The sequence below is a fragment of the Podarcis gaigeae genome (genome assembly GCF_964106915.1).
Source record: "Podarcis gaigeae genome assembly, chromosome: 12".
Taxonomy (NCBI): domain Eukaryota; kingdom Metazoa; phylum Chordata; class Lepidosauria; order Squamata; family Lacertidae; genus Podarcis; species Podarcis gaigeae.
Genome location: NC_139688.1, coordinates 43,526,790 through 43,539,873, shown reverse-complemented (window position 1 = coordinate 43,539,873; position 13,084 = coordinate 43,526,790). Strand labels below are relative to the sequence as shown.

General features: G+C 42.8%; 1 protein-coding gene across 10 annotated transcripts in view; it reads right to left on the bottom strand.

Moving 5' to 3' along the window:
* The window catches only part of RBMS3 (RNA binding motif single stranded interacting protein 3), a gene marked incomplete at its 3' end in the record, with an annotated part of 741,806 nt that overhangs the window by 482,410 nt on the left and 246,312 nt on the right, over positions 1-13,084 (bottom strand). The window contains exon 1 of one of the 10 annotated variants that reach the window (XM_083705909.1): positions 3,887-5,010. The exons of 6 other annotated variants lie outside the window; for them this stretch is intronic. In XM_083705909.1, the coding sequence (XP_083562035.1) occupies positions 3,887-3,961 (75 nt within the window). In that variant the 5' untranslated portion in view covers positions 3,962-5,010. Of the gene's footprint in view, positions 1-3,633; positions 3,673-3,886; positions 5,011-13,084 lie in introns of those variants that run through there. 3 more of the 10 variants (XM_083705908.1, XM_083705902.1, XM_083705910.1) reach the window with 3 other exon arrangements.

The window sequence follows — 13,084 nt, the reverse complement described above, 5'->3', positions numbered from 1 at the left end:
CCGAAAGCGCAACGAAATGCCATGTGACTTAAGACAACATTCAAAATTTCCCCAAAGCAGACAATAGGCTAGAATTGAAAACCCAACACAGCTGATCTGAACGTACAGGTGAGCAGGACTATACTAATGGCCAGTGTTTCATCCAGGCTTCAAATTATTAAGCCAATAACCATTCACATATAACTATGAACCGAAACACCACTGCTGAATTGACACACTGCTGAAAATAGTTACTCCCAAGTGAAGAAAACAGAACGTATTCAACTCCAATAACGAGCTTTGGTAGAATTGTTTCCAATATATAAATGTCAAATCCTTTCATCTCAAACACAAGCCACCAAACAGAAGGGACACCTCTTTCTTCTCATTGTTAGCAATGATTTGTGCTACACAGCTAAACAATCCCTTAATTTTATTAATTATGTTAACAGCACATAACCCACAGCAATAACATATATATTTTTAGCATGAGTTCCAAGCATACAGTAAATCATCCTGTTTTTGTGTGACGAGCATGAATCCCTTTTAAAATATGGTTTTGCAGTCTAAGGCCATATATTCTATTTTACTATGGAAGCAAAATGTGTTTGGATAGACTTAGATTCATAGCATGCCTGAAATAACTAGTCTGGGGATGAAGATTTGTCTACAATGCTGCTATAATTTCAATCTAAATTAGCATGGACAATTCCCCATCAGAAAGAAGAAATTACATGACATTTTCACTAACGTGTGGAAAGGAGAGACATTTTTGGAAAAAAAAACACATGATCTTTATATCCGATTAGGCTGAGTTTGCCCAAACTTAACATTTATATTCTAACACAAAACATTTTATTTCAGGAACTCAAACCCAACTGCATGCATTCCGTATTCTGCAGAATGTCTAGGATAGGTGACCCATCTGATAACAATGGCTTAAGTGTGTAGAAAAAGGCAGGCATTAATTTTGTAACAAATCCTGAAGTCAACATTTCATCTGGGCACCATATAGGAATACTTTAAAAACAACAGAGCCAGTGCCCATTTACACTGTAAATGTGCAGTGCAACCTTATTCATGTTTACTTGAAAGTAAGCCCCATTGTGGTCAGTGGGGCTTATGCACTTGCAAGTATGTTTATAATGGCAGCTTTCAAACTGTGAAGATTAAATAAATAAAAAACCTAGAGGAAAACATCAAAGATATACTGTATTGAAAAAGGCAAGCCACATTATGAGTGCTTCATGTGTTACACATTAATATCTTGCAGCTCTCTGTAATTTCTAATAACTGCACTGCCACTAACCTATGTATTGATTTTCAAATGGGAGTTCATGTCAGTGCACATTCTGATTATATCATTTTGTTGAGTTCCCTCAATATTAATAGTGATATTCCTGGTATGGATGAAGTAATTTGGCAATATATTATTATCTATTTCTGTGATAATGATCACTTTTACAGTTATTTGGTTACCAAAATATTAGTCTGACAGAAATGATTGCTCTATTTTTTTAAAAAAGTCCTATAATCTGATGAATAGCTTCAAGGAAAAGATAGCCAGACATTGCCTGTCTGCACTGCTTTAAAATCTTTAGTAAGATACCGCAGAAACATGTATGTGTATTCATTGTATTGTATATCCATTATGTACATTTGTTTGGCTTTTGTTTGTGTGTGTTCATGAACAAACACATGTGTGTAGCTACTAACAGACATGAAGTAAAAGAAAACTTAACGCTTCTGTGTTCAGGTTTTTTCACTAGAACCCTGAACAGCTTGTAACAATGTCTATATTTATGAATGTACCCACCTAATTCAACAGCAATAAAGAAGAAAAAAGCATGTTTTAAAAAATAATATTCATTTATACAGTGTTATATACTCTATTGTTAATCCATATTTTAATGCCTCTAACCATTTTTTTTAAAATGCCAAATGCTTTGAAAGAATATTGGCATCCTCAATGTATACTTTAAGAGAGCCCTTTAAAAAAAATGTCCCTGTACAAATAAATGGCTGTTATTATTTTTGACCCATCCACAAGGTTAGGCTTTCCCCAAAGCGTATTTTGCAAAGTAGAAACAAGGAGTTCCAGAACAGCAAGAGTGGCTTCATTTAAACTACATGGAATGCCTCATCAAGTACTTGAAGCTATTGTTCTTTCAACAACAACAACAAAATCCCTATAAATTGTTCCCTGTCCTTCGCTTGCCAGGTTTTGAGGAATGCCATGTGTCTCATACCCATTCCTCCAAACAGTTAAAACTATAGACAATACTGTATAGCAGTCAAGCTAGCTACAGGCTTCTGCTGAAGCAGCAGCAGCAGTAGTAGCAGCAATATATACCAAATCGTCACAGAGGTAAAATGCAATTTGAATCGACCTTGAGAAGGAGAAAAAGTGACAACAATTGTTCAAAAAGGGCTTGATGTGGCACAAAGATTCCTCAAGTACTGCAGTATACCAAATTAGTGGTACCCAGGTTAGAAACGAAAAAGGTTCTCATCACACATCCTTGTGAGTGTCAGATACCTAACTACACGCTTGTTGCTCATGACTGGTCATTTCATATCCTGAGAGGTCAAACGATAAATCCAAACTGAAAAGTGATTCCAGAAGTGGTAAAAGTGAACACAGCAACAGAAAACCGTGATGATCTTGCCACACCCAGAACCAAAAGCACCGAATGCTCAGTCACCCACCCACCCCAAAAAGCATTGCATCCCATGTGTTTCAACTGGCTCGTCAAACATATTACAAGTTTGTATTCTCCCGGAAAAGCGTTCACATATGTTAATCAGCAATTCTGAGGTCAAACTTTGAGGTAGTAATTTTTCAAAAGATGGCATGAAAATGATTCATGTTTGCGAGCATGTGTGGGAGGGTGAGAGGCATAGCTGTATTTTGGAAAGTTCACTAATAATATAGGTTACCGGGAATAGAACTAAGCAGCAGAAATAGAAAAAAAATATATACATATATATATAAATATATATGCACTATTTAATTCATTTTGTGGTGGGGTGCAGTTCAGTCTTACTAGCAGATAAAGGCCGGACTTGCTATTTGATGCACACACACACACACACACAAATTGAGAAAGACACCTCAACCAGGGTTCCTGCTTTCTTTTTATAAGTAGCGAGCACTTATTTGCAAACCTTTCAAATACAACACAGTGCATGCTCATCCCATTATCAATGTTTAATAGAACCTCGGACCGGCAAGCACAAAAACTCCCAAGGATTTTATTAGGTCATCTCTCTGCCCTCCCTTAACCCCGGCCGGGCTTTCACATGTGTGTCAAATTAAAAGTTGGGAGTGCCCACAATGCCTCTCCTAACAGCAAAAAAATGCTTTTACCACTCCAAACGCACACAAGCTCAGATCACCTTCCAAAGTCCCCTTAAACCCACCAGGCGCAGGGCTGACACTATCCAGACAGTTCCTGCCGTGTAATGAGGATGCTACCTGGGTACTGCTGGTTCATTTTAATTAAAATAATGTGTGTGTCTACACACACACACACGTACACCCCTTCGCTCCCACCCACAAGCACAAATAAAAAGATCTCGACTAAACAAAACCTTTCCCCCCCCCTTCTTTTTTGCTTTTAACACACAGCAGATTGTTAAATCCATTCTGACCTTGCTAGTTCCATTGATTGTCATTGCTACTATTAATAATAATAATGTTTTCTCTCCTTTGGCTGCATTTGTTGGGCATTAGTTCTACTCCTTCATGATTCAGAGAGAGAGAGAGAGAGAGGAAGGAAGGAAGCAAGCATGCCTGTAATTTACGCCAATCAACTATCCATCATCCACTAAGTGCCTAATGGTATCATATCGACGCTGCTGGACAGCCCCAGGAAGTCCTGCTTGCAGTACACCCACCACGTACCTTGGTTTGGAGATAATGAGGGTAATAGTAAGTGTACTGAGGGTACATTGGTTGCTGTTCCAAGCGTTTGCCCATGTAGCTGGAATCTTTATCTCCGATGCAGGGAAACTCGTTGACAAGACTGTAGAGCCTCAGGCCTTTCTTCCGCTTAAAACCCCACTATTCCTGACAGTACGGATGACTGGTGAGAGGCGCTCTTTTTCTTTCTTTCTTTTTTTTGTGTGTCCAGACTTCCTTGCCTTCTAAACCGCTCGCTAGTTCCAAACACAGCAAGAAGCAAAAAAAAAAAAAAGAAGAAGGAAAAAAAGGTTTTTGTGGTGTGTTTTTTTTAAAAAAAAGAAAAATGAAAAAATTGCAGAAGGAAAAATTTATAGCTAGAGAGATGCAAATATATTCTTGCGCTCTTCTTTCCACCCCTCCTCCCTACACAGCGGGGTTTTCCTGCCTCCCACCCGCTTTGGCTTGAAGTAATGTCAATTGCCAAGTGTCTGGAAAAGGTGCGCGGGGGGGAGGGGGGATTCCGGTTGGAGAAATCAGGAAGACCGGGTTAAAAACTCAAGATCTCTGCAGATCAGCGTCCTCGCAGATCCTTCTGCCTCCACCTTTTTCTTTTTTTCTTTTTTTTGCCAAAAAGGGGGCGGGGAGCGGGGGTTTTTTTTGTTTGTTTGTTGGGGGGGAGAAGGGGGGAAGAAAAAGAAAAAGAGGGAAAGCAAAAAAAAAAAAAAAGGCGCCTTGGCTTGCGAGAGCCTAGTTGCTGCTGCCTCCCTTGCGGAGCGGCATGGTGTTTAAGGTCTCGCCTTGCCTTTCATTCAAACCCCCACCCCTCCTTCCTTCCTTCCCTCCAGCCGGTGGGTGGAACTCCACGGCCAGCCTCTCCCTCGAGAAGCAGACGCAGTCCAGAAGGCTGCAGTATTTCCTCCAAGAAGGCTCGCTCCAGCCCCTGCTGCAAGCAAAGCCCCGCTTCCCTCTGCTGGCTATCGCAGAGAGCAGAGCGCTTTTACAGCAACGCTGCTGCTGCTGCTGCTGCTAAAACCGAGGGAAAGGAGGAGGAGGAGGAGGAGGAGGAAAGGAGGTGGGGGCGCTCCGCGATCGCATTTCTCAGCCTTCTCCCCTGTTTGCAGACTCTTCTCAAAGTTACCCCGTGAAAACAGCAGCACGGTAGCTGCCGCTTCAGAAGCAAAGTCAAACCAGGGAAAGGAGAAGGGAAAAAGCCTTCCTGTCTCTTTAAATAACAATACTTGCCGCTGCCACTACTCCCCTTTCTCCTCCAAGGCACTGGTGAAGCACCTCAAGACGGGGTTGAGGGTTTTGCCTGTATTTTGAAAGCTGGAGAGAGGGTTCCCCTAAGGAGGACCTTTGCAGCACTTCCAAGAAAAGGGACTGCGGGATTTTTAATTAGTATTATTCCCCCAAAAAAGCGCACACTAAAGCACAACAAGCATCAGGAAAGTCCCTCCAAAAGAGGCGAAAGAATGGGAAGCAGGCATTCAGGGCTGAAAACGGCTCCTGGAGAGATGCTTCGGCGAGACTGTGTGTTCAAAATTAAAAACCAGTCACTCCCACTTCGGGTGAACTTTTCGAGATCTACAATAAAGTATATCCATTGCAACCTGGCTTAGCCAAATAGTGAGCCATATACTTCAGGTGTGGATTGCTGGGAGTTGCGTTTGGGTTACTGACTCAGGATGTTGCTGGCTTGTGAAATTGAAGAGTCTGATCCTATGCCTATTTGCTTGAAAGTAAGCCCCACTAAATTCAATCCCTGCAAGTGGATCCCAACCTTAGAAGGAATTTGCATGTGAAGAGTTGCATCCAGGTGGTCTGTTTCCTGAGCCTTCATCCAGATTTCTTTGCACAAAGTTTGCAGGAAGGTTAGACAACTCCACTTGTTTCTTGAGGATTCCATTCTGATTTGTGTGCAGAGAGGATATATGATGTTGCACCAAGTAATTGTTACCCTGCACTTTCCAGTGCATCTTCTTCTGACCTTCCTTATCGCAACATGTCCAGTTTTGCAGGATGTTTTTTTCTATCAAACCTGCTGGGTATGATTCAGCCAGTGTCTTCATGGGAGAATCTGGCAGGAAAACATGCTCTGCCATATTGAATTCAGCAAGATTTACTTATGAGTAGGCATGTATAGAACAACACTGTGTTTGCGGTGGTTCAAGTTCAGTGCTAGCTACTTCCAAGCAAGCATGTAAATGGTTACACTCCTGTAAACCAAGAAGGTAATTCAATATTATACTACTCTGGATTGGATCCAGCTAGTCCCCTTTACATCCTGTTGACAAACTTAAATCACACTGATTTCATCACTCTCTTATATCCTTAGAATAGAATTGAAGCATCTGACTTAGTCTGCATCGAGCCTGATATATGGTCAACCCTCCAACATACATTGGGAACCTGGGCAGAAATATGATGAAGCAACCCTAAACATAATTGCTAGATTGTAAATCCCACTGCAATCAGCTGGACTTATGCCTGAATAGCCATGAACGGAATGGGGCTGTTGGGTTCTTAATTTATTCCTCACACATCTCTATTTATCAGAGCTAGTTCTCAATGCTCCATCATTCTCTGCTATTGTGGGTGTCCAATACAAGAGAGTACAAACTGCAGCTACACAGCTAAAACGACATGATTGGATACACACTTAATAAAAGAAAGCCCTACACTTAGGAGAACTCAGCTGTAGTGAGGACAAAACTTGCTCTCCATACCTGATAGTTTGTGTACTGTCTCACTGGCTGTGGGGTGTATATGAGAATTGTATCTCCATGCACAGTGATGCGCTATACCCAATGCAGGTGGCGCTGTGGTCTAAACCACTGAGCCTTTTAGGCTTGCCGATCAGAAGGTCGATGGTTTGAATCCCCGCGACGGGATGAGCTCTCTTCCAGCCCCTGCCAACCTAGCAGTTCAAAAGCACACCAGTGCAATTAGATAAATAGGTACCACTGTGGTGGGAAGGTAAACGGCTTTTCTGTGCGCTCTGGTTTCCGTCACGGTGTCCTGTTGTGTCAGAAGCAGTTTAGTCATGCTGGCCACATGACCCAGAAAGCTGTCTATGGACAAACACCGGCTTCCTTGGCCTGAAAGTGAGATGAGCACAGCAACCCCATAGTCGGCTTTGACTGGACTTAACCGTTCAGGGGTCCTTTGCCTTTTATCTTTACCTATACCCAACCCCTTCAGTTGCTGTCAACAGGAAAAGACTGTTGCAAACAAACACTTCCACTAATCCCACACAAACTAGTATGGTATTGGAACTGACTAGTGTAGATGCAAGAAGCTTCTTGTCTGCTCAATTTCACTCTGGAAGGAAACTTTTCCATCCCCAACCCTTTTAAAGGGCCACATGAGCATGTTTGAAAATATTCACTTATCCTTCAATATCATGTTTATTAATTATTATTATTAAACCCCAAATACTTATAAAACTGAGTCAGACATCACAGCGTGAGAGGAAAAAGGAGACGCTATATTATTTATCATAAGCACTATCCAGTAAGCGCCACACTAAACAGTTAATAAAACCAATTATACATATTAGAGCGGCAAAAACCTGCAAACAGGTTTTACCAGGAACAATGATGTACAACAACAAAATAAGAATGTGTGCAGTGGGCAACAATATTTTTTACCAATGCCACATCTCAAGTCCATGGAAATATCTATTGTCTGTACACAAGCTATGTGTGTACAGACTCCTTTACACTGCCACTCCATTCATAGATCTATCTTCAGCTTTGCTGACTGAGATTTGTATATAAAAAGAAAATAAAACAGCACTGCAGCAGTGGTTTCTTTTGTTTTTATTTAAAGCATGTGTAATACCCCAGTTGGACTGTTGTCAGCTGCTATATTATCAAGGAAATTGTTAAAGGGAGGGGGAAGGGAATCTTTTTTTCCCTTTTTTTTTTTAGGGGACACTTGTCAAGGCTGGATAGGGCTAAAATTAGACATGCCAGCTGTGTTTTGGTTTGTGGGCACATGCCTGCACGTGATATGGGCAAGCAAACATCACACTCTGCATCACATTGCCAGTCTGCTGTTATTGTACTATGTTAACCAAAAGCAAAAAGGAAAAGTATTATTGAAGTATTGTGTAATTTAATACATTCAAATATGATATGATATGACATGATATATAAGATGATAATCCAAAATATCAATATGCAATAAATAACATTGATTAAACTGATAATATAACAATATGGTGCCTGTATTTATAATGAATGCTCTGATGACTACTGGTGATCTGTGGATCTAAAAATGATGGCACTAGAACATGGGTAGGCAAACTAAGGCCTGGGGGCTGGATCCGGCCCAATCACCTTCTAAATACGGCCTGCGGACGGTCCAGGAATCAGCATGTTTTTACATGAGTAGAATGTGTTCTTTTATTTAAAATGCATCTCTCGGTTATCTGTGGGACCTGCCTGGTGTTTTTTACATGAGTAGAATGTGTGCTTTTGCTTAAAATGTATCTCTGGGTTATTTGTGGGGCATAGGAATATTTTATTTTATTTTATTTTTCAAAATATAGTCCCCCCCCCACAAGGTCTGAGGTGAGGGACAGTGGACCAGCCCCTGCTGAAAAAGTTTGCTGACCCCTGCACTGGAATACTGTACACTGGTTCACAAATATCTAAATCCTCTATAGTAATAGTGAATGCTTCTCCCAATCACCTTACCTTATGTAACCAAAATGGCACCATCTACACATCTACACTTACAGCTGTGAGAAAATGTTGGAAAATGTGACACAAGTGTGCCATAAAGTTTTGGAAACTTAAGGCTAATAAAAAAGAAACCAAAATGTATTTAGTCTAAGACTTAGGATCAAAGTATACTAAAGCAAGCAGAGAACTATTCAAGGCAGCAGGTTTCAAGTCCTTTGTGTTATGGTGCCTTGGAGAAGGTTATTTGTGCAGCAGATGGCTGGCTAATAGTCCCAGGATGATCTCCTGGTGCTTCATGAATGGATGTGCTCTTGGTAGCTGGGAATCCATCTGGTTTGGGTAGAATAGATCTTTCATCTAACAAAGGGGCAGGAAACCTGTAGACTTCCATGTTTTTAGACTCCAACTCCAATCAGCCCCTGCCAGCCTGGCCAATGGTCACAGATAGAGGGAGTTGTAGCCCAACAACTTTTAGATTTAGCAGAAGGAGGCATTAAAATAATAATACCTTTATTGTCAATGTACAACCTGTGTACAATGAAATTAACTGAGCCTCCCTCCCTCCCTCCCTCCCACACAAACACTCAATCTCATTGCAGTCTGTGTGCTTGTCGCACAACACACCAACCCCGAAAGTCAGTTGCACTATATTATTTTCCATTCAGCAGCCTAATAGCCCACAGATAGAAACTGTTTCTTAGCCTGTTGATACGACTGATTATACTTCTAGATCTCCTACCCGAGGGTAGAAGATTAAAGAGGTGTTGGCCTGGGTGTGAATCGTTCCTGGGAATTTTTCTCGCTCTCCTGAGGCAACGATCCCTTGCGATGTCATCTAGCGGGCTCAGGGGACAGCCCATGATATCATGTGCTGTGTTCACCACCCTCTGTAAAGACTTTCTGCCTGTGACTGTCAAGCCAACATACCACACTGTGATACAACATGAGAGGACACTTTCTATTTGTGGACCGGTAGAAGGAAGCCATCAATTGTTGTTTAACATTGTTCTTTCAGAAGACCCTGAGAAAATCTTCCACTGCCTCCCACAGTTTGGTCAAACTTATGTTGGTAGCTTCAAGAACAACCATCTTGTCCTCTGTCGTCCCCTTCTCCTTGTGCCCTCCATCTTTCCCAACATCAGGGTCTTTTCCAGGGAGTCTTCTCTTCTCACGAGGTGGCTAAAGTATTGGAGCCTCAGCTTCAGGATCTGTCCTTCCAATGAGCACTCAGGGCTGATTTCCTTAAGAATGGATTGGTTTGATCTTCTTGCAGTCTATGGGACTCTCAAGAGTCTCCTCCAGCACCATGATTCAAAAGCATTAATTATTCGGCGATCAGCCTTTTTTATGGTCCAGCTCTCACTTCCATACATCACTGCTGGGAAAACCATAGCTTTAACTATATGGACTTTTGTCGGCAAGGTGATGTCTCTGCTTTTTAAGATGCTGTCTAGGTTTGTCATCGCTTTTCTCCCAAGAAGCAGGCATCTTTTAATTTCATGACTGTGTGGGTAGCATGCCTTATTTTAGGCCCACTACATTATTCAAGGGCATATCCTGCACTAAAGAAAACCCTGAAGTTGACCTTGCAGCATAAATACCAATAATGCAACAAAGAAGAGCTTTGGGCAAGAATGGATCTTGAACTTAGCTGTATGGAATGTCATCGTTATATCTGCCTCTAAGTTCTCTACACCAGGATAACTTTTTGGGAATTTTTGTTGCCCTAAAACACCTGCTCCACTTCCACACTTCCTTTACATGCGCTGCTTTGATTAGATTGCCATCCCCCCCCCTTTTTTTGCTGGAGTTTGACTATTATGTGTTGTACTAAATTCCCAGTCAATCAAATCACAAAGAATTGCTCCATTTGTAGCCAGAACACAAGTTGAACAACTTTATGTTTTCTTTGGTTCTGAACCCAAAGAACCCTCTTGTCTCCCGTTACAACATTATCCTACAATCTTTCAGCGGTGGATAATGATGACTCGTGTCAGTATGCAGCAGCCTTTCCCAAGCTTTTAACCATATTCAGCGCTCAGTTACTATGACTTCAGAGGCTTCTACTTTATAACCTGCATCTGAAAACAGTGATAATCCAGTTAAAGTCTGCTCTCATGATATTTTCATGACATGTGAAGGAACTTGCTGCTGCTTTCAGTTTTGCTATGTAGGCAGTAAAAAGTAATGTGGCGCAATATGCCCCAAGCCATTGTCTCCATAGAGACGTTTAACCCCCAGGGGAAGCACCTGTATAATACTTTAGAAAGGATCTTGTTTCCTACATAAATTCAGTCAGGTTAACGGGAAATGAATACATATGGAATATGGGCATCGTAATAGCTTAACTGTATGGAGCTGGCCCATGGGGATCCATTTCAGATGCTCTTTTTGCTGGCATTCACCCCAACTCCTTGTTAATTTCACAATATAGACTCTTCAACACTAAACCTCTACTTTCTTTTGTCATGGCTGATGATCAGGTGGCAAATGAGGAGCTGAACCACAAAGCAAACAAGGAGCCTGAGAGCTGATCAGGTGGAGGAGCCAGCCAGAGTCTGCAGTTTTATGGGACCAGATGAATCCCCATTCACCTTTTGTATGTATCACCTGTTCTTTGTTGAGCAGTCAGCCACAGTAGCACTCTATAGCCATGAACAGCAGTGTTGCTGAAGTTCAACAGAGATCAGACCAGCAGCTGTGTCCTCTTGCCAGCTGCTATGGTTATACAGAGAGGCTGGGTCCTGCTGCCAGAGTTTCCAATTCAATAACCCCAACACTTTCACCACACTAGCAGTGGAATAAAACTGTACCAAATGAGAGTGCCACTCCTCAACAGAGCTCGGCTCCTTGGAAATTGCCCCTCTTCAACAAACAGTAAAAGCTACAGTGCAAGAAAATGAGTGATGGGTTAACCCACTGCCACAGAACACGTCATGTTGAGTCAAAATACTTCAAAACATTTCCCCCTAAATGAGGAAAACGCTTGGCTTACTACCGGGCAAGGTGATTGAGTAGGTGGTTGCACTACTGGGGGATGCGGACCATTTGGATCCCTTCCAGTCAGGATTCAGGCCTCATCATGGGACTGAAACTGCCTTGGTCACACTGGTTGATAATCTCCGGCAGGCTAGGGACAAAGGTGAGAGCTGTTTCCTAGTTCTGCTGGATCTCTCAGCAGCCTTTGATACAATCGACCATAACATCCTTCTGGACCGTCTAGAGGAGCTGGGAGCTGGGGGCACTGTTATAAAGTGGTTCCGCTCCTTCCTCCTGGGCCGTGTCCAGAAAGTGGTGTTGGGAGATGAATGTTCAGACCCCTGGGCCCTCACTTGTGGGGTGCCTCAGGGTTCCATCCTCTCCCCCATGCTTTTTAACATCTACAAGAAGCTGCTGGTAGAGATCATCAGGGGGTTTGGGCTGGGTGTCCATCAATAGGCAGATGATACCCAGCTCTACCTCTCTTTTAAATCAGAAACAGTGAAGGCAGTTAAGGTCCTGTGTGAGTGCCCTGGAGGTGGTTGGAGGATGGATGGCGGCTAATGGATTGAGGTTGAGTTCTGAAAAGACCAAAGTACTGTTCTTGGAGGAGAGGGGGCGGGCTGGCGTGGAGGACTGCCTGGTCCTGAATGGGGTAACTGTGCCCCTGAAGGACCAGGTGTGCAGCCTGGGAGTCATTTTGGACTCACCTGTCCATGGAGGCACTGGTCAATTCTGTATCCAGGGCAGCTGTCTACCAGCTCCATCTGATACGCAGGCTGAGACCCTACCTGCCCGCGGACTTTCTCACCAGAGTGGTGCATGCTCTAGTTATCTCCCGCTTGGACTACTGCAATGCGCTCTACGTGGGGCTACCTTTGAAGGTGACCCAAAAACTACAACTAATCCAGAACGCGGCAGCTAGACTGGTGACTGGGAGCGGCCTCTGAGACCATATAACACTGGTCCTGAAAGACCTACATTGGCTCCCAGTACGTGTCTGAGCACAATTCAAAGTGTTGGTGCTGATCTTTAAAGTCCTAAACGGGCTCGGCCCAGGATACCTGAAGGAGTGTCTCCACCCCCATCATCCAGCCCGGACTCTGAGGTCCAGCTCCGAGGGCCTTCTGGCGGTTCCCTGATTGCAAGAAGCAAAGCTACAGGGAACTGGGCAGAGGGGCTTCTCAGTAGTGGCACCCACCCTGTGGAACACCCTCCCACCAGATGTCAAAGAGATAAACATCTACCTGACATTTAGAAAACATCTGAAGGCAGCCCTGTTTAGGGAAGTTTTTAATGTGTGACATTTTAATGTATTTTAATCTTTGTTGGAAGCTGCCCAGAGTGGCGGGGTACAAATAATAAATTATTATTATTATTATTATTATTGGACAAATCTGTAACCTCACGGGCCCAAAATAACTTCCAGAATGTCCTCCTTCTATAAACTACACATACCCATCTAGCTGGCAGATGCAGCAATGCTTCAATCTCAAGGAGACAGAAGGTGGTTTGTCCAGTCTTTCTC